This window comes from Thermochaetoides thermophila (genome assembly GCF_000221225.1).
Source record: "Thermochaetoides thermophila DSM 1495 unplaced genomic scaffold scf7180000011816, whole genome shotgun sequence".
NCBI lineage: Eukaryota > Fungi > Ascomycota > Sordariomycetes > Sordariales > Chaetomiaceae > Thermochaetoides > Thermochaetoides thermophila.
The window spans coordinates 6769424-6795956 of record NW_006383032.1 but is presented as its reverse complement, the minus strand read 5'-3'; the positions used below and the strand labels follow the sequence as shown (position 1 = coordinate 6795956).

Below are 26533 nucleotides of genomic sequence, written 5' to 3'. Positions count from 1 at the left end.
ACCCCACAGCCCACTGCAAGCCGTCGAGTTGCCTTGGAGGAGCAGAAAGGGTAACAAGACGGCCGATTGATTGAGCGTCAAGAAGTTTGAGGTCAGCTTGAATTTGACATAATAATACAGCAAAATGGCCGTCCTAAAGCCCCTGACGGGCGACAACACAGAAGCGCCCAAGCAGCACAGCCAGCCGTCAAGGAAAGGCAAAAAGGCATGGCGCAAGAACATCGACTTGACCGAGGTCGAGCAGGGCCTCGAGGAGCTGAATGAGCAAATCATCAAGGGGTATGTGCTATCATTTTGTGTAGTCTATGTCACATTGGACTGTATGCTGACTTCGTTTTAGTGGTGTCATTGCTGAGAAGCCATCCGAGGAGCTCTTCACCATTGATGTGGAGGGAGATGCATCGCTCGAGAAGCGCTTCTCGAAGCACATCAAGAAGGGCCTGAAGGCCGACGAGATTATTGCGCAAAGATCTGCTCTTCCTGCTGTGTCTGTCCGCAAACGTGCCGGTGATGAACCGGCTTCCAAGGTCTCCGACGGCATCCTGCCCGTCAAGCGGCAAAGAACCAACTACATCACCCATAAGGAGCTCATCAGGATAAAGAAGGTCGCCGATGGCGAACATGAGACAACCGTCGATATTGTCGACGCCACATATGACCCCTGGGCGCAAGACCCGATCGAGCCGAAGAAGCAGGACCCAGTACGGCCTGTCTTGCCAAAGCCTGACCCGTTGAAGAAGCCCAAAACTCTCGAGCAGAAACCGATTTCTTTGGCCGCGAATGGAAAGTCAGTCCCAGCGGTCCCAAAACCCACAGGTGGCTACAGCTACAATCCAGCTTTCACCGACTACCAACAACGGCTCATGGAGGAGAGTGAAAAGGCTATTGAGGCCGAGCGCAAGCGCTTGCAGGAACTCGAACTCGAACGTCAGAAGATGGAGGCCGCTGCCCGGTCAGCGGCTGAAGCTGAGGCGGCAGAGGCACGGGCAGAGATGTCCGAATGGGAGGATGACTCTGCTTGGGAAGGATTTGAGAGCGATGGCGAGGGTCTCAACATCAAGGCCAAGAAACCGCGGCGCAAGACCAAGGCAGAAAGGAACCGTATCAAGCGAAGGAAGGAAGAAGAGCGGAAGAGGAAGCATGAAGAAGCAATGAAGCGCAAGCAGCAACAGCTGGAGCAGGCCAAGAAGATCGCGGCCGAGGTGGAGGAGCGGGAGCGGCAGCTGGCGCTGCAGAAGATCGAGATGTCAGACGACAGCGAGGAGGGCGACGACACGGTGCTGCGGCGCAAGCAGTTGGGCAAGTTCAAATTGCCTGAAAAGGACCTGGAGCTGGTGTTGCCCGACGAGCTGGAGGATTCTCTGCGGAGACTTAAACCCGAGGGCAACCTGCTCAAGGATCGCTACCGCAGCATGATTGTGCGCGGCAAGCTAGAGGCGCGCAGGAAGATTCCGTTCAGGAAGCAGGCCAAGACGAAGCTTACAGAGAAGTGGACATTTAAGGACTTCAGGATTTAATGGGTTACTGGCGTTCAGCGAATATACAGCTCTGCATTTAATGAGAAGCAAAACTCTTCTGATGCTTCGGGTGACTTTGATCGAATACAATACTCGAAGGAAATACATATTTCCAAAAAGTCTTGACAGAACCAGCCACCCTCTCAAAGACAAAGTATAACCGCCCATTCTACGATCCAAAAGGATGTGGTATCCAGAACTAGACCTCAGCTTTTGTCTTCAGGGGCTTCAAGCTAGTCGGTGCCCCTTTATACTTCCCTAGCTCCCATCTTTCCCAGATAAGCCCAACATTCCACCTGTATCAGCCAGTTGACAGCACTTTAATAGCTCATCAAATCTGCAATTTCCGTCAGTAACAATTAACGAACCCTGACCAAGGGATTAGGACTCACCTCTCCCAAACAACCCCCTCTTCGCCCAGTCCATCGCCATCAACACTCTCGTCCTAAAGCTGACGCTCTGCGCAAAATAGATACTCCTCCACGCATACATCGCCCACAACCCTCCTGCAAACCCCCGCCCATGTCCTAGGTCCAAAATTGCCGAATTCCCAATATACGCCAGGCTCCCCAAATGCTTATAATCAAACGCTTTATACACTGCGGCATCCACATCCGGCGTCTCCTCCGCCTTGGCGAGCTCCCTGATCAACCGCCCCGAATTCACCGCCCTCGCCAGAGCATTAAACTTCTTCGCCAGGTACTGTCCCTGCTGATGTGCACGCTGCGCAGTCGCCGGCAAACTCGTCAACTTACTATCAATCTGCACCAACAGCTCCCTCAGCTCGGCAAAATCTAGCGTCCCTGACTTGTCCCTGTCGTACTCGGCAAACAGCTTGTCCAGTCGCTTGAGGTGATCTGTAGCCTGGGGAAACCGTTTGCGCACTTGCTCAGCGATGGCACGCCAGTCGTTGAAGCGGAGGTGCAGTTTTGAGGGGTCGGTGTCCACGGCCGAGGCACCGTGCTTCCATGTTAGGCTACGCTTGACGAAGCTCACGATGTGGTCGGCTACGTTGTTTTGAACTGTAGCGCAGTCGCCGATGGCATAGACTTCGCCGAGGGGCGTGCCGTTCAGCCGGAGGTGAGTGTCCGTTTCGAGGGCGTGGCGGTTGGTTTGTGCGGAGCCGAGTTTGGCGGCTAGGCGCTTGCAGAAGGGGGTTTGGGAGACGCCTGTCGACCAGAGGCAGAAGCCCATGGGGAGTTGTTTTGTGACGATGGTACCGTCGTCCTGCTTTTGGGTGAAGATGATGGAGTCTGGGTGAACTTCCCGCACGCGAGAGTTGACTAGCACGTCGACTTGATCGCGGGCGAAGCGGTCTTCGGCGTATTTGGAGAGGGTCTCATCGTATGTGTTGAGGATGTGGTCACGGCTCTGGATAAGGTGTACCGAGATTTCATTGCGTAGGAGCTTGGGAAAGAGTTGAATCAGGTCCTCGTTGAGCATGTCGAACAGCTCGGCGGCGAACTCGACGCCTGTCGGACCACCACCACAGACAACGAACGACAGCAGCCTGCGCCGCTCATCGTCGCTAGTCGTTGGCAGGCAGGCCAGCTCCAGGTTTTGAATGACCTTGTTACGGATCTCCCTCGCATCGTTGATATCCTTCAAGAAGTGGCAATGCTCCAGCCCCTTCACTCCATGCGGATTCGTCACTGACCCAACCGCAATCACCAACTTATCATACGGCACATAAAACCTCTGCTCGTTCCCATTACAATCCGTTTGCGACACCTCAACCAACCGCGACTGGAAATCCACGTTCTCAGCCTGCGCCCGCACATAGTGCCCCCCGACCGCATGAATAATCCGCCGAATGGGCTCCACTAACGCGCGCAAGCCGAGCGTGCCGACGGTCGCAGACGGTAGCATCGGCGTAAACAGGAAATAGTTCTTCGGCGAGATGACCGTGACATGGTAATTCTCGGGTTCCAGCTCCTTGAGCAGCGAGACAGCCCCCCAGCCCCCGCCCAAGATCACGAGCCGCGGCTTCTCTTTTTGTCGCCGCATGGACTCGCTGTCGTTGTCGTCGAGGCAGACCTCAAGGATAGGCAAGTTCTTAGGTCCGCCGTGGCGCGGGTTTAGAGCGAGGGCCGCGACGTCGACCTCGCGCTGGTTAGCGTGCTCGGTTGCGTAGGTCGAGGCGTCGTAGATGAAGAAGCCTACGATGCCGATGCCAAGGACAACGACGGCACTACCGAGGAGGGCAGCCAAGCGGTAGGCGATCCGGAGGGCTCGTGAGCCCTTGCGGGGCAGAGGGTCGGAGGATATGTAGCGGGAGAGGACGAGGTGAAGACCATGATGATGGCTAACTGGAAGAGGTCTTGAGGGAACCCTCAAGGGTCTTTTCTGCTGAACGAGTTGTGAATCTCGGCTTGCTATCAGCGATCGAGTACATAGACGCTGTATCCGTTGCTGAGCTAGTGATTCATAGTCGAATTTGAGGCCCATCCTAGCCGTCGCCGTTCCTCCAGGGCGAAGGCTTGCGCTCCTCCCACGACCAATGCTGCGCCCAAGCATGGTGATGGGTATAGGGTATCTCTCTAACCCCAAATGGGCTTTTTTTCTAGATACGAAGTCAAAAAATGCAGATTCCGAATGATATTGAGCTCAAGTGAGCAGATCGGTGTCCTGCGAGTCAGGTAGCCCTGGTCCCTTGGGCCTAGACTCGAGGAGTGACGTCAGTTGGGAACTGGATCGCGATCAACAGCTCCACTAATTCTGAGATCTGAAAATTTGGAATTTGCACAGGAGTCAGGAAACAAAAATGAACAACAGAGAACAAAAGAGAACTATTTCTGATATAATAGTAGCAAATGTTAATGACTTGAGGGAAATGATGAATGTGAGAACTCAAGGATGTTGGGTTAAACGTTGAAGACGAAAATGGTTGGAGGCCGCTCTGAGATGAGAAGGGTCGCCAAGTCGCAGGGGGTTCAGTTATGGGCTTTACCATTCAACGCTGAGCATCAATCCCAAGACGGGAAGACAAGGGCTTTCATAAATTACAGCATGGCACAGAGCCGGGGAGGGGTAACTCTTGGTGCCGCTTCGAGGGATGAGCATATGGTTTCACAACTCCAAAAGTCTTGGGCCAGTGACAACGGAAATAAACCCCTGAAAGATAGCACATGGACGATTAGTTTCAATTATAGTTTGTGGAAGTCATCAGTCAACCTGGGGTAGATATCTGTGAAATCAGAAGCCCGGGCTCGCCAACCTGGTGAGTACACCGTGCCAATATCGACGCCGACGCCATGCAGAAAGCAGGCCAAATCCTCCCACACGCCCGTATGCCAGAAATGAGAGTACCAGAACAATCATTGAGATACTTATGCCTTACACCTAATCCTTGCTCTTCTCCTGAGCCCATCGCAAAGCACCAACTCAACCTCAAATCCAGTCGCACTATTTCCTAGTCCTCAACACCGGAAGTACCTTTTCTCAACCCATCTCTCCTCAAGATCCGGCACGACATTCGCCACAACAACACTAATCTCAGGGAACGCCTTCGTCAACCGATGCAGTCCCATCTTCCCGGCGGTAAACGTAACCAGCACTATCCGATCTTGGCGCACCCCATGATCCAGCAGCACCCGCACAGCCATGAGCGCCGATCCGCCACTGCTCATCTGCGCATCGAGTAACAATACCGCTTCGTGCTTATCGATGTCGGGCGGCAAAGATAGGTAGTGCAGTTCGGGCTCGCCCGTGCGAATGTTGCTTTGGATCAGAATGCGGCCGGTCTTGCAGTCGGGAATGACGCGGTGTAAGCCTGTTTCGAGGGCTGCGCCGCCGCGGAGAACGAGAACAGCTGAGACTTCGCCTTTGGCGCGGAGGCCGGCGTAGGTGCAGCCTTGGGGGGTTGTGATTGTTGCAGGGACGAATGGGACTTGGTTAAGGGCTCTGTAAGGGTCGTTAGCTTGGTGTCGAATGTAGAAAAAGGGTGCATGACGTACTGCTCGATGAGAAGTGCAGTTAGGCGGTCAAAGTAGAATATGAAGTCTTCGCTCGAGGTGTCGATGTTCTGGACGATCGTGTTCATAACACGAATTTGAGGGGACTGTTTCACCACATTAACCTTCTTAGACATAGGCTCGGAATGTGCTCCAATCTCAAGTCTTGTCAGGGCTGCACGGTGATGTTTTGACTTTTCGAGCAGCTTCTGCTGGATAAATTGGGTCACCATGGCTATAAGAGTCAATATCCAGTTACTTAACTACCGTTACAATGACTAGGGGCCAACGTACCCATAGCGACATGATTCTCTACACCCCTTGGAACGATGATGTCGGCCACTTTCCTCTGAGGGTTCACGTACTGTCTCAGCTTAGCCAACGCTCAGCGAAAAAAAAAAGGAGGTAAAGCTTACTTTCTCAAAGTTAGGCTTGACAAACTTGAACCACTGCTTGATGATGCCCTCGAGATCGCGTCCCCGATCTCTTTGGTCGCGCAATACTTGCGACTGGTCAGTAAAGGTCAGTTTACGGAAGGAGGTCGTACAACCGCCGTACTTCTTCTTGACAGGCAAGTATCCAGATCAGCCTCGCAAAAGATCTATGTGGCAGCACCAAGTTAGACCCAGGATACTGCATAGGACTGCGATGGTGTGACTACCTTCATGTCCAGCAGTTCAAGGACTCTGGGGTCATAAAGCGCAAAGATGCCCTCAAGGATAAGGACATGGGGCGAGTAGATGGACGTTGTGCGGTCCAGACGGGCATGCTTCTCAAAGGAATACACGGGAATCTCGGCACGCTTGCTACAATCCAAGACAACACATCAGAACACAGCCCCTGAAACTGCACATGGGGCCGAATACTCACCCGGCTTTGAGGTCACGGAGTCGCTCTACTAGGGCATCGAAGTCCAAGGCCTAGAATAGGATGATGGCGATGAGCGTCTATGCAACGGCGCACAGTGGACAAGCTGAAGGCCTGGAACTTACATCGGGAGAGTCAAAGTCGTACTCATTGAGAAAGGCCGCCTTTGACTGCTCGGGGGTGAGGTTCTTGTAGAAGGAATCCTACGGGGAAGCCAGCATGAGCTTCATCTATCCACATCACCCATACACTCCTCATCTCCCCTGCCTGGGACTTACAATAGACAAAATTACAACCCACGGCAGGTTGAGCTTGTTCACGATGGCCTGAGAGAGTGTTGACTTGCCCGAGCCTGAGCTGCCTGCAATGCCAATGATGCTGACATCGGCCCAGGGCGGCGCATAATGCGCTTTCTCACTAAGAATGTCTGCGTCGGTCTTGGAGCGGTCGGAGAGCTTGATGTTGTTGACGCCGTTGACCAGGGAGCTGGCATCTGACGAGGTACCGGTTGAAGTGGGAGACATGGTGGTGAGATAAGCTGGGTGGTGACCGAACCTCAGGGTCAGAGGCAGGTCACGCCTTGTAGGATTATGATCCAGAACCGAAGTTTCTTTTAGTCGCTGCGACGTGGAAAGGTCGAACGGATTCTCTGGACGGAACCCTGTGGTTCCTCTGGTCGACGTCAGATGGATGATGAGGCGAACAGCAGGTGAGGTGTGATCTGATGTAAAGATGGAAATATAAATTCCCTTTTTCCTTTTTAGTCCCTTATTGAAATACCCAAGCCGATGGAACCCGACCCTGGACGTCGTCGTCACCCAGCTCTTGATCGCAGACTGAAGCTGGCCAGAGCTTCTGGAGGTCAGATCAGCGTCCACAGGTACTTGAGGCGTCAACAGTTGCAAGCCTCATGCCTTATCTGCAGTTGCGCCGTCGTCTGCTGAATTGTAATTTCAGGATTCATCTCTGCTTCCTCCAAGTGTCAAGTGTCATGCGGGGCATCCACTCTGCCTGCCAGCTACCATACCTCAGATCAGTGGGTGGCCCACTGAGCTGGCAGCGCGACACAGCGATACAGGTCACGCACAGCGAGGGGCAACAGGACGGAACTGCGTTGAGCCATGATTGAGCTTTGGTGCGGCAGCCACCCCGCTGTGGGCTGAACGCCACATTGTGGCCAAGCAGCAAGACCCACCATTTGCGGTCTGTGATCTTAGGCTCCACCACAGGTGAGGAGCTTTGACGGCCCGGCCTCCATCCATCCCGCTTGTTGGTTTTTCCTCCCTCAATCTCATTTTGCCCACAGCTCACAACTTTTTCCCGAACCCTCAAATATCCCACTCAAACTTCAAAACTGGGACCACAGCTTGCATAGCTGGGATGGTATGTCGATCCCCAAATCGACATGATGGTAGATGACGTTTGATCCTTTGTCTTGGATCAAGTGAGCTAACGCGTCCTCGTACAATCAGGCCTCGGCCACTTTGTCAGGCGCGGCGCAGGCGCCCGCCAGCCTTCATCCCTTTGACAGGCGGGTTGCCGAGATGGCAGTTCATAAGGAGTAAGTGTCATTTTCCATTGTTTCTTGTTTCCGGAGCTACTCTCGGACCTTCGCGCGCATATTTTGGCAGCGCCCGGCCCGCCCACTGGCACTATGATGATCTGCATATCAATGGGAATCTCTCCGAACTGTCTGATGTGGAGAACTTTGCAAATTCGTTGAACCCTGAAATGCCATCCTCAACCTTTTTCTGGCCTTGCTTTTACAACAACTATCGACATGGCTGCGGTTACTGACTTCCCTACCAGTGATATCAATCGCATGATCCTTGACTATCTTACTTCTATGGCTCACACCAAGGCAGCTCTGAGCTTCTGCAGGGAGGCCAAGCTAGATCTCCAGCAGTCTCAGGAGTTCGTTGAGTGCCGGGCATCCATCATGATGCTCATCCTTGAGGGGATTGTGATGAAGGCAATCTCTCTTCTCAATGAATGGGACCCAGAGGTAAGTTACTACGAGATTTTCTTTTTGTTGCTATGATTAGAACACGTTTATCATGCACCACTCATAGGCTTCTGGCCGATGACGAGCAAGAACCACTCCACTATGAGCAACCTTTATTCCTCATATCTGTCTTCATCTTGCTGGCCAAGCAACGTATGCTGACAAGACACAGCTGCTGGATGTCGATGAAGAGCTTCACTTCGACCTTCTCCAGCTTCATCTGATCGAGCTCATCCGCATGTGTCAGGGCAAGGACCCGACACCTGCGGTTGAGTTCGCGACCAACAACTTGGCGCCGCGGGCGGCCAATAACCCCAAGTTCCTGAAGAAGCTGGAGCAGACCATGGCTCTGATCATCTTCCCACATAACAGCCTCCAGCCGGAGCTTGCGGCTTTGCTCAGCCCTGACCTCCGCCGTACCGTGGCCTACAAGGTCAACATGGCGATGCTGCGCCGTCGGTACCCCGCGCACGCGGAGCCATCTTTGTTGTGGCTGATGCGCACTCGCATCCACGCCGAGGATGTGTGCCGCTCCAAGGGGAGAAATCTCCCGGAGAAGATCGACCTGGGCATGAACCCCGAGGGCCAGGATAAGCCTGAGCCCATGGATACTTGATGACTGACAACATGGGTGAACTGACGACGAGAAGCATAGTACGATGGGCTTTTAATTGTAATGCTAGTGCCACGGGATGGCCATGGCTTTTGATTTTTGGTTTGGCGTTTATGGGGACAACGGCACGGCTATGACATAGGGATGGTTACGAGTTATCATTATCATGATCACCATGGTTGGTACGGCCAGGGGCATAGTTAGCATGGTGGCGGCGTTATCATGACCATTTCGTTCATGGAACACTTCGCGTAATACTATCACTTCAACCAGATTCAGTTTTTTCTGGAGCTCTTAAGTTTCTCATGAAGTGTGACATCAGTGGCATGGAAGATTAAATCCCGAATTAGTCAAACGTAGGGCCAGTGTTTGCTTGCTCTTGAATGTAGTAACTGTCGCCGTCGCATTCTTCATGTTATCTTGGCCAATTCCAAATTGCCTCAAGCCAGCCACGACCTATGTACAAGACAGAATACCGAGCAACCTTTCCCCCACCATTCCCCTTCTATTTCCTCATCATTTACTTGGTCCGGATATGCTTAAGCTTACCGGGTGAGTACAGGAAGTTGTTGGCGTACGCCTTGGGGCGGAAGTGCCGCTCGTTGGGCTCCTGAACAAAGTACTCGTAGCCCTGCTTCTCAGCGAAGGCGATGGCGTCCTCCTTCGTCTTGAAGGTCAGGTGCGTGCCCTGCATGAAGTCGGCCGACGACTGCCAGCCCATAAGCGGGTTCTCCCACCGGTGACCCTTGCCCAGCACGTCCCAGTCCATGCGCCAGAGCTGGGTGTTCTTCTCGCCAGATTGCGTAGCCGGCTTGGCGGGTTTGTAGATGCTGGCACACGCGTATTAGGTAGAGCTCGGAAAAGAGATGCTGTGGGGAGGCAAGACATACCGGACTGTCCGCGCCTGGAGCTCCATCGGCGCGCCGGAGATCAGACCGGCGGGAACGACGTTCTCCTCGCTGCCGTCCTGGACATTTTTGGGCACCGGGGTGAAGGTACTATGCGTTGAGAAGACAGACAAACGTCAATTGGTCTGAACATCACAGATCCCTCAATATCACCCAGCTAGAGCTGGAATAGGGGCAAGGGCAGGGAGAGCTGCGTACGAGGTCGCGATATCAATCGGAACGTTGTAATCGGGCGCATTCCGCGGCAGGGTCGCCAGAGGCGAGTCCTCTTTCGTACGCTCCTTCTGGACGGGGACGTGGATGTTGTGGGCTGCACGGCAGGGCATAACGGCGACGGCAGTAGCACGGGAGCTGGCCGTGCTGTTGCGCAGCAGCCGCGCAGCAGAGGTGGCGGCGGGGCGTAATGAGGACATGGTTTTTTTGGTTGTTGGTTGCGACGAGGGGAATTGGTGATGGTAAGGTTACAAGGCAGTTTGGACTTCGAGGGATAATTACGATCGAGCTTGTTCTGTCCCCCCTCGAGAACTCTGCCAAGCTGACGGAGTCGATGATGCTTGCTGCCCTTGAGGCGATTCGCAACCTTTTGGGTGGTGCTCCTCGCCCGTGCCGGTGCCAAGAGTGGGAGGTCTCTTACCCCACCGCCCTACGTGTGATTGGTCAGCCGGGAACAACCGCTCCAATCTTCTTGCTCTGGCTTTTCCCGCTGCAAAGGCAGCGTTGTGCGATCCGGCCGGACTCCATCTTTAACAGCTCAATTGTGCTGCACCCGCGATCTTGTCCCCCCTCGCCCTCGCCAATTGAGCCGGACCCACGAATCTCCAAAGAAGCTGGGGATTTGTTGTCTTGCCGCCCGACCCGAACGATTAAACGATATCGTTTGCACGACACCTCTGCCAAAATGAGCTACGTCACTCGCCGGGCGCTCTCGACCCTCATCCCGCCCAAGGTATGCTCGAATCTGCGGATATGGTGGTCCAAAGGTTTAGATAAAATTCTAACGGTTAACTCCAGGTCGCTTCTCCGAAGGTATGTTGTTTTTGACCGTTGAGGGCGCTTGGGAAGACAGTGTGAGCTGCGGGGAGGATGGGGGACCAGGCTGGATGGGAGGAAGACATAGACGACGACACCGCGGATCGGACGGAGCCTGAGGCCCATGGTGAAGCTTAAAGGAGGGAATACTGGCTTATAAATGGTTATCGGAGTCGCTGACACGGAGGTGCAGATGATCGGCGCCAACCCCGACGCTGTCCGTATGCAGCGCGTCGTCAGTTTCTACGAGAAGCTCCCTCGTGGTGCGGCTCCCGAAGTCAAGCCTCAGGGCTTCTGGGGCAAGTACCAGGCTAAGCACTTCGGCAAGAACCCGACCGTCAAGCGTATGTGTCCCTGGGTTGTGATCCGGCTGGCACTCGAGTCCCTGAGGGCAGAGGGCAAGCTGGGCGTTGAATGGAGCTTCGAGTGCTGATGTTGTTTATACAGCTGTTATTCATGCCATCATTGGCCTTCTGATCGTCGGCTATGCGCAGAACTACTACTTCCACCTCCGTAAGTGCTCCTGGCTGTCCTTAGCTACAACGGGCTGCTCGGTCGAGAGGGAACATGCTGACAGTCTACAGGCCACCACAAGAACAATGTCCACTAAGCTGGCCGTGGAGTTGGTGTGCCCTTTTGCTTGGTCGTTACCCAGGCATGTACATAAGCTGTTGCAATAGACTGAGTGCTAGCGGCACCGAACAGGGTTTTTTTGTTCTCTCACCGAGGCTTCAGCGCAGTGTTGAGGAGTGCAACATGATCTTACTGGGGAATACAACTTCTGAAATAGCTTTCATCTCATAGTTTGGCTCAGCCAAAGTGATGGCTAGCTTGATGTAAAACCAGCTTGAGGACTCAGGATGCGTTTGATCAGATGGCAGCGAACATCATGCAACAATCAGGAGTCAATGTGTGCACTTCATTTCCTTGAGAGGCTCACCGGCCGAATACCTGCTTCGGACTACTCCATAGTCCATAAAAAAATCTAGCAGAAAATTACGGGGAATTCATTTCAATTTGCGAAATATGACAAACCATTGCAAACTTTCCTGGTAAACACAATGAGCCAACACAGTCGGTATTGTCAAGATGAAAGCCAAAGTTTTGAGAGGGCAAGGGCCTCGTTGCCGCCCCGCGCCTGGAAACCTGTGACGCTAAACCAAATCCGGAAGTCTTGGCAGCCTGATGTGCCGAGTCCACCAACCGCCGGCCACGAAGAGAGGGTGGCCAGTGACAGCAACAGCAGCTCACCCTCACATCCCTTGCCTCAGTGGCCGCTGAGCAAAGGCCGGCAGCACTTGGCTACACAAGGCTCAACCTTTCAACCCGCATTCTTGCACCTTCACATCCAAACTCGCGGAGTGCAACCCCTTACCTTTTCCCTCACCCACCTTTCCTCGATCGCAGAGAGTTAATCCATTTCCCCTCTTCTCTTTTGCAACTGCTCGTCGATTCGCAGACCTCGGTCTTGCACCAATTTCCAGCTCCAGCAAGGAGAAGTAAGTCAGCCTCTTCTATGCTTCCAACTGCTCACTTCTGGCTCAGCCCTTGCCGCCTGGCCTGAGGCCCCACAAATTGGCTGGCATTGCGGATGGGCATCGTATCGTTGTAGTCCCTTGCTCGGACCGCTCTGTTCCTGTCCAGCATCCAGCAGTCCAACAAGCGAGCGAGCGCCCCAGCGCCTGGCCAGCGTCCCCTCCGGTGCTGTGGTCGCACAAGCCAAGAGCAGGCAGGGCGTGCCATGCGCCAGCCATCGATAACTGGCCAGAAACATCATAACTTTTTCTACTCATTTTCTCCCCTTCCAACGCCTGCGCTGCATCGAGCAAACTCAAGTTACTGACCGGCTCCTACGGTCTCGCAGACATCATCATCCCTACCCGACTTCGACTGTAGATTTTCGATACTCGATACTACCCTTACCCCGCGAACAGTTGGACGCGCAATCGGGCAACACCAAGAACCCATCGCCGTTCGACCGCAGACCACCAATCCAGCCGAGAAGTGTAGAATGGCAACTGACTCACAGAACCAACGATCCGATGAAGCTCAACTGACTTCTGCTGCCGAGCCCGTAAGCCCAAGCCTCTCCCCGCCGTCCGCTTGCGCGACGCTTGCCCTTGTTCGTCCCCTCGTCGCTAACCCCAGCCGCCCCGCGCCGGCCGTCCAGACTGTCAAGATCGACTCGACCGACTCCCAAAATGTCGATTCTAGCCAACCGCCAGTAAATGGCGACGCTGCCGCTTCCTCAGCCGCTCCGACCGTCGGGAATACCACGGAAGAGCCTGAGAACAAGCACTTGACCGACATTGTCGACGATCTGGTGAACTCAACAGAAGTTAGCATAAGTGGAGGATCCGACAACGAAGCTGCCAAGTCCGATGCTTCGAAGACGAAGAGCGACGCAAAGCCGAAAACTACCCTCAAAAAGCCCACCACCTTTAAGGCTGTCAATGTCAACAAGACCTTCCTCACGTCCAAGGGCACTACGCCCAGCTCTCAGGCCAAGGCCGCCGAGAAGTCGTCCTCGGCTTCTGGCTCTGCCTCGGGCTCTAGCAGTACTACATCTACCAACCGGCCCCGGTTAATCGCAAAGACGGGCGGCGTTATTTCTAAGTCTTCTACAAACGGGAAGCCAGGCTCGGCGCCCGATCCAAATGCCGTTTGGAACAAGAACCGACGTAGGAGTTCCCTTTTGACCGTTGTGCAGAGTGTTTCTGCTAACACATTCAACAGCCACTCTTCCCCAAGACCCTAAGAAGCTCACCGACGAGGAGCTCAAAAAGTTCGGCATCCATGTGGCTAGTCGCCTCAATCCCGACGATCATAAGGGCCAGTCGAGTTGGGCAGATATCGAAGACGACGACGCTGATTGGACGCCAGACGCCATTACCTGGAAAGACGGTACAAAAATTAGCATCGCCCATCACGAGGACAATTCCAACCAGGAGTTAGAGAAGAAGGAAAACGGAGCGTCTGCCGACAAGCCCAAGTCGCCGACGCCCGGCACTGCGTCACCGTCGATGAAACCTGGTCTAGCCCTCAAAGGTTCTTCAGAAAAGCCGACTTTGGTCGCGAAGCCGCCTGCCCCTCCCCCGCCGACCAAGTCCCCGTGGGCCCCTCTCCCTAAAATTGAGAAAGTATCGCCAGTCGTGGTCGAGCCCACACCTAGCGAAGCCAACGCTCCGTCCAGAGATGCACATCCTACCGCTCCTCCCCTGCGGGAGATGTCCGCCGACGACTTCAGCCGAGGTCCCTGGAGGGACGGTGCTCCTCCGGGAAACCGGGAGCTGTTCAACTCTCGTTCGGGTCGCTACGAGCCTGTTTTTGACCGCCGTGGTCCGCCCCCTCCGTCACTTCTTCAACGCTCTCACCCTGATCAGCCCGGTCCACATGATCCTCCTGGCGCTGGCTCTTGGAGGAATGACCCATATGATCGCAGGCGCGGTTCTTCCACGGTTAGCGGTGGTAGTGGTAGCTGGAGGTACCGTGGGCCCGAGCACCCCTTGCCCCCTCCTGAACTCATTCAGGCTCGCCGTGGCTCAATGACGGCCGGCAGTGAGGGGCCTGGGTTCAGCCCCATGTCGCCCCGTGGCTTCTCTCCCCATGGTGGGCCGCGGCAAGGCTCTTGGGGCCCGAGAGCATCTCCTAGTGTTACCCACGCGACTCCCTATCAGCCAGCACCGCCGCAACAGTCTCCGTTGCAGCCTTCTGCCGTTGTGGTGACCGAGGAGGACTTCGAGCTTCAGAAGAAGCTGATGATCCAAAAGAGAGAAGAGGCCCGGCGCCGCCGTTTGGAGGAAGAAGCAAGAGAAGAAGCTGCGCGCAGAGAGAGACTCCGTGCCAAACTCGAGGCGCTCGGACCGGCTCCAGAATCGAGGAGCCAAAGGAAGGCTGCTGAGGAGGCTGCGAAGAAAGCCGCCGCTGAGAAGGCTGCAGCCGAGAAAGCTGCCGCGGAGAAGAAGGCTGTCGAAGAAAGGCAGGCAGCCGAGGGGGCTGCTAGAGAGGCCGAAAAGGTCACTCCAGAGAAGGAAAAGCCGCTTACACAACATGACTCCCCGAAGGAACAGGCACAGGCTCCTCCAGCACCGACTCCTGCTCCGGCTCCCACGCCGGCGCCTACACAGATCCAGCCACACAAGCAGTCTGCTCCCCCACAACCGGAACAGCCGCCGGCACCTCAACCAACAGCAATGCCCCCGACTGTTGCACTAGAACCCGCCAAGCAGCCTACTCTGTCTGCGAACGGTATGCAGCCACAGCCTCTCTCATCACACACCAATCTCGAGCCCCACCCACACCCACACGGCGTTCCGGGCCAACCCCATTCTCATCACCCTTGGGGACCGCCGCCTCCCCGGCCCGGTGACCGACTCCCGCCCGTATCTTGGGGCCCTCAACCTCAGACCAAAAACGTCTGGGCCGCACCAAACAACCGCAGCTTGGGCAACGGCACTTTCGCATCGGACCTTGGGCCTCATTTGCCCCCCGTTGGACCTGGGCCGATCGCTCCTCCGAACGGGGCTCGCAACCTTACTGGCCAGGCTCCGGGCATGCCAGCCCAGCCGGCCAGGCAACCACCGATTGGTCCTCCGTCGCACCAACTCCCTCAAGCAGAGCGAGAACGCGACGTTAACCGCAACGCCTGGGCTGCCGCTGCCCGTTTGAATGACGAAAAGTTTACTGCAATGCTCAAGCCCCAGTTCGAAGAGCCCGAGCGTCGTCCCCAGGCTGACGGTCGCTCGCTGAATCAACCAATTGTTCGGGATACTTGGCGCCCAGTCAAGACTGATGAGAATGGCAGGCGTATCGAGGCAGATACCACCCACTCGCGCCAAATTGGCCAGGACAAGTCGTGGGCCTCGACTGCTCAATCGCAACCCGCGGTCGCTCAGCAAGCACCGGCGGGCCCGAGCGTGACAGAGTATAGCACTTCTTTCTTGGGTACCACAGCGGCTCCTTCTTCAGCGAGGGGATCTCGGTTCTTCCCTGTCCGTCAGGAACCTGTCGATCCAGTTGCTCCTGAAGTACAGGTGCGGCCCAAGTCTCCATCACCTCCGCCACCTGATATGCCGGGTCATCCTGCTTTCGATGGTGATGCCAGCCATCCCCATGTCTCGCTACCAGGTCCCCGTCCTGTTGTTCGTCTCCCGCCGACCGGCCCTGCTAGAGAACCCCTGCGTTTGACACCTGCTTCGGAGAAACCGAAGCCGCAGGCTTGGACGTCGCAGCAAGTAACGCAGGAGTCCGAGCCCGCACCGACGACTACCCGCAAGCCCGATAACGTGTGGCAGGCCCGCATTGATAGCCTGCTTGGTGATCGCAAGGTTCCCCATCCCGTTAAGGCACCCGTTCCCGTTCCCCACGTTGAGCCCCTGAGCCGTGCCTCGCAGCAGCAACGCGAGGCACCCGCAAAGGCAGTTGTCGCCGAAGAGGAACCGCGCATCACAAAACCCATGGCCGAGGAATGCTTCGAAGAGCAGGAGATGGGCTCCCTTCCCGTTGTTCGCGTGCCAACCGTCGTCCCTGAGATGGCTTGGCAGCCGAGTCCCCCGCCGGAGCCGCTTCCAAAGAAATTGCTGCCGCATGCTACGAGCGCCGATCCGATTAGTTTCCCTCCTGATGTCTCGGGGGCAGGTACGGTCTGGCACATTCGTATTCCTGGCGCTGAGCCGAAGACGGTTACTGTCCCATTTGGTCGAACCAGGAGCAACCCTCGCCGTGGTGGTGGCCCGCGTGGAGGCAGACACAGCGGTGCTGGGCCCAGACAGAGCAGAGGCCCGCGTGATGGGTCGAATACATATGGAGGCCAGCAAAATACTGGCTCTGGGCCACATAGCAGAGGCCATGGCCGTGGTGGATATCGCGGTAGAGAGAATTGGAATCGTGGGGCGGCGCCTGTGCAGAGTTGAAGATGCTGCGTAAGATGAGAATACCAATACTGATATGGAAAGCTGCTACTTGCTTGACAAGTAACAGCGATACTAGCTGTCAAGATGTCGCGTTTTGTTGGTTTTCTCAGGTTTTTTTTTTCGAAGTCTTTTTTTTTCTAACGAAAGATACTCGGTAGCTGGTAGCCTTTAAGCTGCCAAGCCCCGACATGCCCTGCCTGGGCAATACCATAACTATGAACTTGTGGAGGTGATAGAAGGGTGTTGGAGAATGCGGAATGGTCTGGCCCCATCTTTCTTGGACCACAATACACTGCGTTAAGCCATAACGAAACGACGAGCGCGTGTCTGGTATTTACGGCAGCGACGTGGACATGATTGAGAAAGTAATATTACACAGGACTGCGACTGTGGTGTGGAGAAGATGACGGTCAGCCAAGCAATTAGCTGATGATGAGCTTTGGAGGTGTGAAGGAGAGAAACTTTGACAGAGGTCGCGACTATGAACATAATTGGGCGTTTTTTCTCTGATCTGCTTTTCTCCTTTGCTTTTTTTTTTTGCTTTGGTGCAAATTGGAGCGTTTGTGACGATGTGAATGGTTGCTGGTGGTGAAGAATTAAAGTGTGATGACGGTAATGATGTCGCGCTGGGATATACGGCGTGATGGCTAGACTTGGTGGGCTGCAGTCTGGCTTGGTTTGATGGACATGGTCAACGATGAAAAATTCTTATGGGTCTGGTCTTCTTAGTTTCAGGCTCTTTCCCCAGAAGGTATTCTCAGAAAACAAAGACGGATATCATGATGTCGATGGACTTGACCAAGCCAGTCTGAGCTGATCAACCAGTCGAGACAGGAAAGGAATGAAAGGAGGATATTGATGGACGGATGGATGCCGGAGAGTCCAAAAATATCTATTACACATCAACCAGGCCTGCCGATAGAGTATGTCGACCAGCATTTCATCAAGTGCTGCACGATGATTGATGGATCCATAACGATGGATGGACAGAGAAAGGGCGATGGTGATTGATGATGTCTATTTTACCAACTCACACACCTACCTACTAGCTAGCTCGTGGCTCTATGTGGCTGCACGGAAATGAAGTTTCTGTGTCTGTGCTTGTGTGAAAGATGGGGAGTGTTGTCGTGACTAGCCAACAGTCTCTATCGGATTTGGCTCCTGTCCACAGCGCATAGAAGTTTACGGTGTCAAACACACCTCTAAGAACAAATAAGAATGCAGTTTGATGGACCATATCCCATGTTTTCCCAGTCACAGCCATCACCACACAGTCCACAGCAAGCAAGAAAAAACACCTCACAGCTTCTCTCAACTGCTGCCCTGAGACTTGGAAGATTCAGGGGTAAAAGTGTATTCAGGGTTAGGGTATGTGGAGCGTGCCCCACCTCACTGTTCAACTCACAGCTTCACTAGCATCTACCCCTTCCAGAAATCTTAAGATCTTCGATCAAGTTAAACCCGCGAGTGGCTGAACAAATTAAAGTTGAAGACTTTTACAGTTCAACCCATGAAATCAGTGGATTAAGTCACCAAGCAGTACATGTTCCTTCGGCCAGCCTTCCCCCGCTGGCGTCACCTCCCCGTAACATCACGCATCCCCTCACCTCTGTGGTCTTCACTCGACCTCTCCCGACTCAAACCAAACCAGTTATTTCCCTCATCTCCGCCCTTACAAATGACCCCAAACATGACGGAAATCCGACCTTCCTCGCAATTCAAGAATGAACATCAACCCACCAAAACCAAGCATCTCATCAATCTCCTCCGCGGCTGGCCCGCCCCCTCTCTCCTACCCACACACCTCATTCAAGCCAAAGCAAATGAAGTCCTCTCCGACCCTGCAATCGCCATCTCTGCTTTACAATACGCCCCAGACCCAGGATACCAACCCCTCCGTGAGGCATTGGCAGAGTATCTTTGCAAGGTTTACCCCTCACTTGATGAATTCGAGTCGGCAGGGCAACCACGAACTTTTTCCTCCTCCGAAGAGGAATGCTCCGCGAGTATCAAGGACGTCTGGGAAGCAGAGAACTTCGCAATTACCGGCGGCGCGAGCCAGAGTATTGCGTGCGTTTTACAGTCGTTCACCGATCCGGGGTATACAAGGGGGATCATCATTTCTGCGCCGTGCTATTTCCTGGGGTGCCCCATCTTTGAGGATGCGGGTTTCGTGGGGAGGTTGTATGCGGTGAGGGAGGACAAGGAGGATGGGATGGATTTGGAGAGGTTGAGATGGTTGTTGGAGGGGGAGGATGGGAGGGGGTCAGGGGATTTTGTGGGTGAGGTGAGGTATAAGAATCCTGGGAAGGATAGGAAGATTTATCGATATGTGATTTATTTGGTGGCTACTTCGGCGAATCCATCGGGGAAGACGATGTCGGTGGAGAAGAGGAGGAGGATGGTTGAGCTGGCGAGGAAGCATGACGCGTTGATCATATCGGATGATGTGTATGACTTTTTGCAGTGGACTACCGCCGACAAAATTTCCGCCACAAACATGAAGCAGCGCAATATAAGGCCGCTGCCGACATTATCCCAGATCGACATCGCCCTTGGCCGGTCACCACACGACCCCCCTGGTAAACACTTCGGCCATGCCATCTCCAACGCCTCGTTTAGCAAGCTGGCTGGGCCGGGGATGCGCACGGGCTGGATCCATGGGACGAAGGACTTCGTTCACGGGTTCTCCGTGACAGGGACGAATCGCAGCGGGGGAGCAGCAAGCCAGTTTGCAGCCGCGATCCTCGCCAAGATGCTTCAGAGCGGGGAATTGCCTGCCTGGATCGACGGTGTGGTCAAGCCGGCGCTGCAAGAGCGGTATCAGTTGATCATGAAGGCTATCAAAGAAGAGCTGCCAGATATAGTTGAAGTGTGGAACGGGAATGGGCCGAACGGGGTGTCAGGCGACGTATCGGTGTTTGGAGGATACTTTGTGTGGCTTACGTTCCCGGAGACCATAGACACGGAGAGATTGGCCCAGAGGGCAAGGGAGGAAGAGAACTTGATCATTGCGCCGGGGACATTGTTTGAGGTGAAAGGGGATGAGAAGAATGGGGGGTTTCGGAATAATGTGAGGCTATGTTTTTCGTGGGAGGATAAGAAGAACATTGTGGAGGGTATCAAGAGGTTAGCACGGGTGTTGGGTAGGATATTGAAGGATGATGATGATCTGATTCATTCGGATACGGCGAAGATCGGGATGGCAAGGGAATACAAGCAGCTTCAAGAGCAGGAGTTGAGGGATTCGTGCTAAGATCAACTTAGAGACATCTGGGTCCTGGTCGAGTATGGATGATCTAAGTTGCACAACGGGAGCATTTAAGGTATAATGGACGAGGTGTCATATTAGAAGAGTTGAAAAAAGATGTTCAATCAAGGTGGCATTGCTGGTCTTGCTAGCATCATAAGTGTCAGTCTTGTCAGAGGTACCTGCGTTGACGGCACCAGAATTTCACTCGATTTGGATACCACTCCCCTGTAGGGTCGCCCATCGTGATATGTGGCGGGACAGATTGTGCTAATGTATCCCCAAGACCTGGCATTTTGAGCAAGGACGACGAGGTCATGCTGCCCCTGCTCCTGCTAAAGAAGAGGACGGTAGAGATTGGAAGGCTTGCGTTGGCTGAGTTGGATGTACTGCAAAAAGACTGGACATCTAGGGGACGAAGAGAAAAGAGATGAGGGGAAGACAGCTTCCCCGTATATATAGCTGACAAGCATGTGGTCGGTGTCGCAAGTTTGCGTCAGAAGTTAAGTTGTGGGTAAGTTGCTTGCTACTTAGGATCTTGTATACAACCTTTGGTAGGTCGGGAGGTAGTACTGCAAAATACTCAAAACGAGGAACTGAGGGAGGACGAATCAGACAAAGGAACGTAATGAAACCAAACTTCGAAGGAGGTTTGCCTTCATTGGTCGGGAACTTGAGGCTGTAGTGCATCGGGCATATATATGCGTGCATAAATTCTAGCTTCTATAGGGCGGAGGAAGAACACGAGAGATACAGGCGCAGGTGAGCCTGAAAATCCCACGTTACACCTGGCACTTGGAGAGCATGTCCTGTCCTAAAAGTTCCTCCTCCGTTACTCAGTTTGCCATGTAAGTTGAGATCGAGGGGAATGCGGAACGTTAAGCAGGCCAGTCGGTCACAATGCTGTTCTCTTCATCCACTCGCAACCTCTCTCCCTCCCCTTGCCCTGACTTGTGCAGCGCTAGCCGTCGAGGTAACTACCGGCCATACAAGGCATCTTCTCCGTCTTCACTTCCAACAGCGGGGCAGCCAGCTGCAGACTGCAGCGGAACAAATGGCACAGCTTGCTCTAACATCGAGTACTTGTTCCCCGCATGAAGGGGGAGGGGCAGCTTGGGGGGAAAATTGCATGGTCAATTCTGGTGTATCCGTGATGAAGGGTGTTACATTTTGGCATGAACTACGTAGGTAGTCGAAGCGTACATGACATCAACAATAGCCTAGAATATATCTATCTCGTTATGGGCATTGTTGACGTAAACCTGCCGGGAAAATAGCTCGCCAGCACCTATAAAGCAGATACTTGTCGTGATTAACCCTCGTTTCTAACCCTGTACGCTGACTTCTTGCTTAGGCCACACCTGAGGGAGATGAGCGAGTCTCTTGTCTCCGGTGTCCCCTGGTTTAGATGCAGTGATCCGGTAGCTATCTAACACCAGGGTCCTTCCACGTCGTCTAGTCGACTGGCATCAAGTCCTGATAATGGCAAAACCTTGATGCCTAATGCCGGCAGGTTACCCGGTCGGCATGGCTCACCAGCGGCTGAGGGTTGACCGGCCATATCCATGCCGCGGGCATCTACCACCGCGGGTCGACTTGATTGTTTAACTACGTACGCAAATGGCAAAGCAGGAGCCTTACTTCTTGTTTTCCTCTGATGAAGGCCCCTCGAAGGTGTGTATCTATCACCTCAAGTTAGCATCTCCTTGTTCTAAAATCTCCGTCACAAAATCTGACGAAACGTACCTTCTCAGCCAAAACAATCCACTCCTCCACTGCCCGTACATAAGGATCAGCCGCGCCATCAACAGTCGTCTCATGCCCCCAGACAACCAGCTTGTCGAATTCTGCTTGAGCTTCCAAACTACCCTGCAGCAGTTCGGGGTCGAGATCGATCACTTCGATGTGCTCCTCTTCTGGTCTCCTTTGCTGGCTATTAGCGGTATCTTCGGGAGCGGTAGGCACAGCAATCACGCCACGGTAATTCTGAGGCAGGGACAGCGGTGTGCCAAGGAGTTTGCGCCCGCGGAAGTAGGCTGTTTGAGTTTGTTGCGTATTGGCACCATTCGCTTTTGCTCAAATGTTAGTAAAATAGGTTACGATCGTAAGCAACCAGTAAAAGACTTGCCCTCATTAGAATTGGTTTTCGGGTCCCAAAACGGATCAACAGGGTCAACTGGTCCGTCGTAATGAATCCGGCAAGGGAGGAGGTGAGCTGTGGCCTTGGAGAAGGTGCCGGATGCAGGCTTGATGGTGAGAATGGGCTTTTCGGTGGCTATCATCTTGATCTGGTTGAGATCACTTCCTGAGTTGCGGAGCCAGGTCTTAGGAGGAGCAGAAGCTGGCGGTGAGATGAGATGATGTCGAAATCAAGACGCGTCGCGAAAGTTGTCATGGATGTGGAACACATACTGGCGCGACAGGCCCAGGAATAAGCTGTAATTTTACGCGTATGTACAGCGGTCGTGACAGTAGGGTAGTGTAAGCCGCGGCTATTTGCCGCTATAAGCGCGATAGGTGGGATATGGTTTAACAACTTGACAACGTGCTAGAAGACGTCGATTTGACTTTTACGAAAGAGTTGGGATGGAAACTAAAAACCAAATTGAGCAAATAAAAAACCTAAGGGCATTTCAGCCGGCTGGTCTCCCAGGTTTTCTGAGTATTCGTTTCTCAGGAATCCAGTTCAATGAGACAGTTTTTACGCCACCATGTCGCTTGGATTTATGACACCATCCATAGTCGAAAACTTGCCCTATAAACAGCTCTCATTGCAACGCAGGCATAGGCTATCCCTGATGACCACTCATCTCTTAATCTAGGAAATTTTACAGCTGTATATTGTTTTTATAGAAGTTAGCAAGAGAATCTCCTAGGTATCATCTGTGAGAGGGCTAATCGAACAAACCTCAATCTTGAATGACCAAGACAAGTCGAAGCATAAGTTCCAACTCACTGGTGATCATTACTGCGGCGTATGGTACCCGGGAGCTTACATGTTGTTGCTTGCTTGACCGTATATTCCCGTGATAAATAAGGATCAATGAAGTGAATGCTGACTCAATTACTACGTTCATTAACAAACGTTGTGACAGTTATCATTAAGGCTTTCTCCAGAGACGCCATACAAACGGAGACTTCATGCAATATTGTAACTGTGTTTAGGCTTCCACGATCTGACATGGAGACCTGCTCCGGAGCAAACACTCTACCAAAGCTCATTGTCGACTTATCTAACGGCAATCAAGCAACCAGTACAATCTTGACGTGCAGGAACCTGTGATCTTGCTGACATCTGCTCTTCTTTCTTCAAATCCTTCACCCTCCAGTCGTGAGCCACGTTTTGACTCGCGATGAAGCAAACATAGAATTTACCATGTTCCCTAAAACTTGAACCAGAGCACACGAGAGATCATCCAACCACGCCTGAAGAACTGGCCTCACTTCTCATATTTCGCCAGCCAAGCAGCTGACAATCAATCCATTTCCCCTCTCCAAACCATCCATTCACTACATCACAAACAACATCCTCTTAAATACCTTCAGTCATTCACTCGTCAAAGACCCGAATCTTGTCAGTCCTTTCCTGTCTTTTACCCCCACCCCCATCTACTGAATGTCCAGTTCTCCTCAACCTTCAACATAACCCACTGATCAGTGACTGCTTCACGAGCGAACAGCAATCATGACTGCCCTTCTCTGGACCTCGATCTGTGACTTGGCCAAGATGGCCGTCCTTTCGCGCCTGTCCAATATCGAGACGGGTGCACTGATTGTGATTGACCAGACAGAGGGGAGGAAATACGTCTTTGGGCAGCCGATTGAGGATGGGGAAGAAGTTGACTGCCACTGTCACAACAATGGGCGCATCTCGTGTCTTGAAGGTCATGAACCTCATATCGAGGTCAACGACAACGGCCTCACCCACGACGAAGATTCATCGCCCGCTGCTTCCCCCAACAACAACGACTCCTTGCCCACAGCAGGCGCCGACAACGCCCCCAAGACCACCAATCTTCACAAACCCCCCACCACAACCCTCATCATCCGCTCCCTCACCGTCTACCCCCTCCTCCTCCTCCAAACAGACCACGGGTTTGCCTCGTCCTACCTCCTCTCTTACCTCGACGTGCGGCCCTCCCTCACTGCTTTCTTCCGCCTGTTCATCCTGAACCGCGACACCCTCCACAACGGCACAACACTCCCCTCGCAAGTGCTCAACCGTCTCCTAGGAGGTGTCAAACAAGCCTGGGATGTTGTGACCAAGTTGCTGGGGACACAAAAGGGGGAGTTGGCAAGGGCGAGGAGGGATGTGAGGAGGCATTATGATCTGGGGAATGAGCTCTTCGCCGCATTCTTATCAAAGGATATGACGTATTCGTGTCCCATTTGGGAGGCGAACCCCCCTCTTGGGAGGGAGGAGACGTTGGAGGAAGCGCAGGACAGGAAAATTAAACATATCATATCGCTTGCCCGGCTGAAACCGACTGACCACGTCTTGGAAATTGGCTCTGGATGGGGCAGCTTTGCGATCACCGCCGCAAAAACTGTCGGGTGTCGGGTCACTTCTCTAACCCTCTCCCGCGAGCAGAAGGCTTGGACCGACCAAAAGATCGCTGACGCAGAACTGGGGCATTTGGTCGAGGTACTACTGATGGATTATCGCGAGCTGGAACTGCCAGAGAGCGAGGAAGAGAGGTTTGACAAGGTCGTCTCAATCGAGATGATCGAGGCGGTCGGGGAGAAGGGACTCAGGGGCTTCTTCGAGAGGGTGGATGCGTTGGTGAAGCGGAGGGGCGGGATTGTGGTGCTGCAGGGGATTGTTATGCCCGAGGGAAGGCATGAAGAGTATTCCAAAAGGGAGGAGTAAGTCACTACTTGCATAACTGTCCTTGGTATGTGAGATGCTGACGAGAATAGCTTCATCAACCGCTATATCTTCCCCGGCGGGTATTTACCCTCGACGACGCAGCTCATCAACCACATTACTGCCGCATCGACCGGGACGTTGATCATTGAGCGAATCGAGAATATCGGAGGACACTACGCCCGTACCTTACGTCTCTGGAGGGAGCGGTTCCTGGCCAATTTTGACAGCAAGATCAAACCGGCGCTGACGAGGGAGAATCCGAATTGGACGGAGGGGGATGTCGAGGTGTTCAGGAGAAAGTGGGAGGTGAGCTCATAACCTTCTCAAGGCCCACATCATGTTGTGGTGCTCTAGATGGATGGGAAGATTTTGTGTAAGTTTACTGATGAGTTGCTAACCTTGAGTAGTACTACTTCTCCTACTGCGAAGCAGGCTTCATGACCAAGACCCTGGGCACGTGATCATCACTGTGGGGAGGGAGGGGACGATGGAGTTGATGGAGGGGATTCCGCTGTGAGGAATGGGAAGGAAGAGACACCTTTTCGCGCAGGTATTGGAGCCTGAAGATATAGACAGACGAGAAGTGTAAGAGGTTGTATTAGGAATATATTACACTTCGGGGCTTGTCCCCCCAAAGATAAGGATTAGTGCGCTGTATGTAACAAGCTGGATTCCCTTACCTCTAGATCGTCTTGGGATCTGCAAAGCTAATGGCATAGGCGCATCACCGCCACCATCTCTCTTCATCTCATATCACCTAGCCCGTAGAACGGACGAAATTGGATGGGACACTTGATTGTGCAGAACCGATAAGATTCATTGTCTATCCCATTACACCACTCTATCCACCCAGCCTACGATATGTATACAACTACCAATAGTAGTCTCACACACTGGTATACTAAACACTGCGTTGACAGTAGGTATTACAATCACATTCCCTCCCCCCCCCCCTTTTCTCCTTCCACGTATATACCGTTCTTTAGAGGATCATTTAGTTTTTAATGGAGTCATTGAGCCCCCCCTCTCCCCGTCTCCTGTTGAATCATGTCCTGGGAATACAATGTCAGCCCTCTTCTTACCTCCGTCCAGGTCACAGGGTAGCCCAAAATACATTAAGTTTGAGCATGCCTTCCCGGATATGCCCCATCCAATCCGCCTATATCGAGAACCCATAACATTTTTTTTTTGTTTGGCTTGCTTTACTTAACCACTTCCCCTTATATCTCACTTTTCACCCACGACACTACCCACCTCGGGAGTTAAATATCGCAAACTCCCATATCAACATCCATATCTGTGCTCTCCCCAGCCGGCTGGACGACCCCATCTGGGCCCTCCCCTTGATAGACCTTCCCGCTCTCGTAGGTGACGCGGCGCCAGCCACAAGGTTCACTCGGGTCCTTGATGAGTTCCATGGTGGGGAAGTAGTGCTCGCACTTTTTCATGGTGACGACCCAAGGTACGGAGTCGAAGGTCATTGCGCGCAGGCGGAAGTCTATCTCAAGAGTTAGCAACCCACATTCTCCATCCACAAGTAAGAGATAGGGGGGAAAAAGGAGGGTTTGCCCGGGGGGGGGGAGAGAGAGAGAGAGAGAGAGAGAGGAGG

The 26533-nt window shown here is 53.5% G+C and overlaps 11 protein-coding genes across 11 annotated transcripts in view; 6 read left to right on the top strand and 5 right to left on the bottom strand.

Annotated features, from left to right (window-relative positions):
- Positions 1 to 124: 124 nt before the first annotated feature.
- CTHT_0039380 (uncharacterized protein) lies at positions 125 to 1517 on the top strand (the record flags this gene model as incomplete). Its single annotated transcript, XM_006694286.1, has 2 exons — positions 125 to 279; positions 341 to 1517. The coding sequence occupies 2 exons, from the start codon at positions 125 to 127 to the stop codon at positions 1515 to 1517; spliced, it is 1332 nt and encodes a 443-aa protein (XP_006694349.1).
- A 320-nt stretch (positions 1518 to 1837) lies between these two features.
- On the bottom strand, positions 1838 to 4034 carry CTHT_0039370 (64 kDa mitochondrial NADH dehydrogenase-like protein; the record flags this gene model as incomplete). The annotated part of the gene is made up of 3 exons (XM_006694285.1): positions 1838 to 1854; positions 1910 to 3826; positions 3911 to 4034. 3 exons carry the CDS (start codon positions 4032 to 4034, stop codon positions 1838 to 1840), a joined length of 2058 nt encoding a protein of 685 aa, XP_006694348.1.
- Positions 4035 to 4936: 902 nt separating this feature from the next.
- CTHT_0039360 (uridine kinase-like protein) lies at positions 4937 to 6861 on the bottom strand (the record flags this gene model as incomplete). The annotated part of the gene is made up of 8 exons (XM_006694284.1): positions 4937 to 5420; positions 5474 to 5705; positions 5765 to 5819; positions 5887 to 5979; positions 6132 to 6276; positions 6341 to 6390; positions 6463 to 6540; positions 6616 to 6861. 8 exons carry the CDS (start codon positions 6859 to 6861, stop codon positions 4937 to 4939), a joined length of 1383 nt encoding a protein of 460 aa, XP_006694347.1.
- An 884-nt stretch (positions 6862 to 7745) lies between these two features.
- Positions 7746 to 8958, top strand: CTHT_0039350 (uncharacterized protein; the record flags this gene model as incomplete). The annotated part of the gene is made up of 4 exons (XM_006694283.1): positions 7746 to 7748; positions 7810 to 7898; positions 8147 to 8342; positions 8515 to 8958. 4 exons carry the CDS (start codon positions 7746 to 7748, stop codon positions 8956 to 8958), a joined length of 732 nt encoding a protein of 243 aa, XP_006694346.1.
- A 517-nt stretch (positions 8959 to 9475) lies between these two features.
- CTHT_0039340 (NADH-ubiquinone oxidoreductase-like protein) lies at positions 9476 to 10276 on the bottom strand (the record flags this gene model as incomplete). Its single annotated transcript, XM_006694282.1, has 3 exons — positions 9476 to 9785; positions 9846 to 9953; positions 10062 to 10276. The coding sequence occupies 3 exons, from the start codon at positions 10274 to 10276 to the stop codon at positions 9476 to 9478; spliced, it is 633 nt and encodes a 210-aa protein (XP_006694345.1).
- A 485-nt stretch (positions 10277 to 10761) lies between these two features.
- Positions 10762 to 11502, top strand: CTHT_0039330 (ATP synthase f chain-like protein; the record flags this gene model as incomplete). Its single annotated transcript, XM_006694281.1, has 5 exons — positions 10762 to 10809; positions 10875 to 10889; positions 11086 to 11236; positions 11340 to 11405; positions 11477 to 11502. 5 exons carry the CDS (start codon positions 10762 to 10764, stop codon positions 11500 to 11502), a joined length of 306 nt encoding a protein of 101 aa, XP_006694344.1.
- Positions 11503 to 12903: 1401 nt separating this feature from the next.
- CTHT_0039320 (uncharacterized protein) lies at positions 12904 to 16817 on the top strand (the record flags this gene model as incomplete). Its single annotated transcript, XM_006694280.1, has 3 exons — positions 12904 to 13573; positions 13629 to 16529; positions 16600 to 16817. 3 exons carry the CDS (start codon positions 12904 to 12906, stop codon positions 16815 to 16817), a joined length of 3789 nt encoding a protein of 1262 aa, XP_006694343.1.
- Positions 16818 to 18494: 1677 nt separating this feature from the next.
- On the top strand, positions 18495 to 20060 carry CTHT_0039310 (putative pyridoxal phosphate binding protein; the record flags this gene model as incomplete). Its single annotated transcript, XM_006694279.1, has 1 exon — positions 18495 to 20060. The coding sequence occupies one exon, from the start codon at positions 18495 to 18497 to the stop codon at positions 20058 to 20060; it is 1566 nt and encodes a 521-aa protein (XP_006694342.1).
- Positions 20061 to 21691: 1631 nt separating this feature from the next.
- Positions 21692 to 22336, bottom strand: CTHT_0039300 (uncharacterized protein; the record flags this gene model as incomplete). The annotated part of the gene is made up of 3 exons (XM_006694278.1): positions 21692 to 21736; positions 21801 to 22090; positions 22168 to 22336. The coding sequence occupies 3 exons, from the start codon at positions 22334 to 22336 to the stop codon at positions 21692 to 21694; spliced, it is 504 nt and encodes a 167-aa protein (XP_006694341.1).
- Positions 22337 to 23739: 1403 nt separating this feature from the next.
- CTHT_0039290 (uncharacterized protein) lies at positions 23740 to 25385 on the top strand (the record flags this gene model as incomplete). The annotated part of the gene is made up of 3 exons (XM_006694277.1): positions 23740 to 24920; positions 24975 to 25230; positions 25332 to 25385. The coding sequence occupies 3 exons, from the start codon at positions 23740 to 23742 to the stop codon at positions 25383 to 25385; spliced, it is 1491 nt and encodes a 496-aa protein (XP_006694340.1).
- An 801-nt stretch (positions 25386 to 26186) lies between these two features.
- CTHT_0039280 (serine protease-like protein) overlaps positions 26187 to 26533 on the bottom strand; it is a gene marked incomplete at both ends in the record, with an annotated part of 3259 nt that continues 2912 nt past the window's right edge. Inside the window, one exon of the mRNA XM_006694276.1 lies at positions 26187 to 26422. Within this exon, the coding sequence (XP_006694339.1) occupies positions 26187 to 26422 (236 nt within the window). The remainder of the gene's footprint in view (positions 26423 to 26533) is intronic.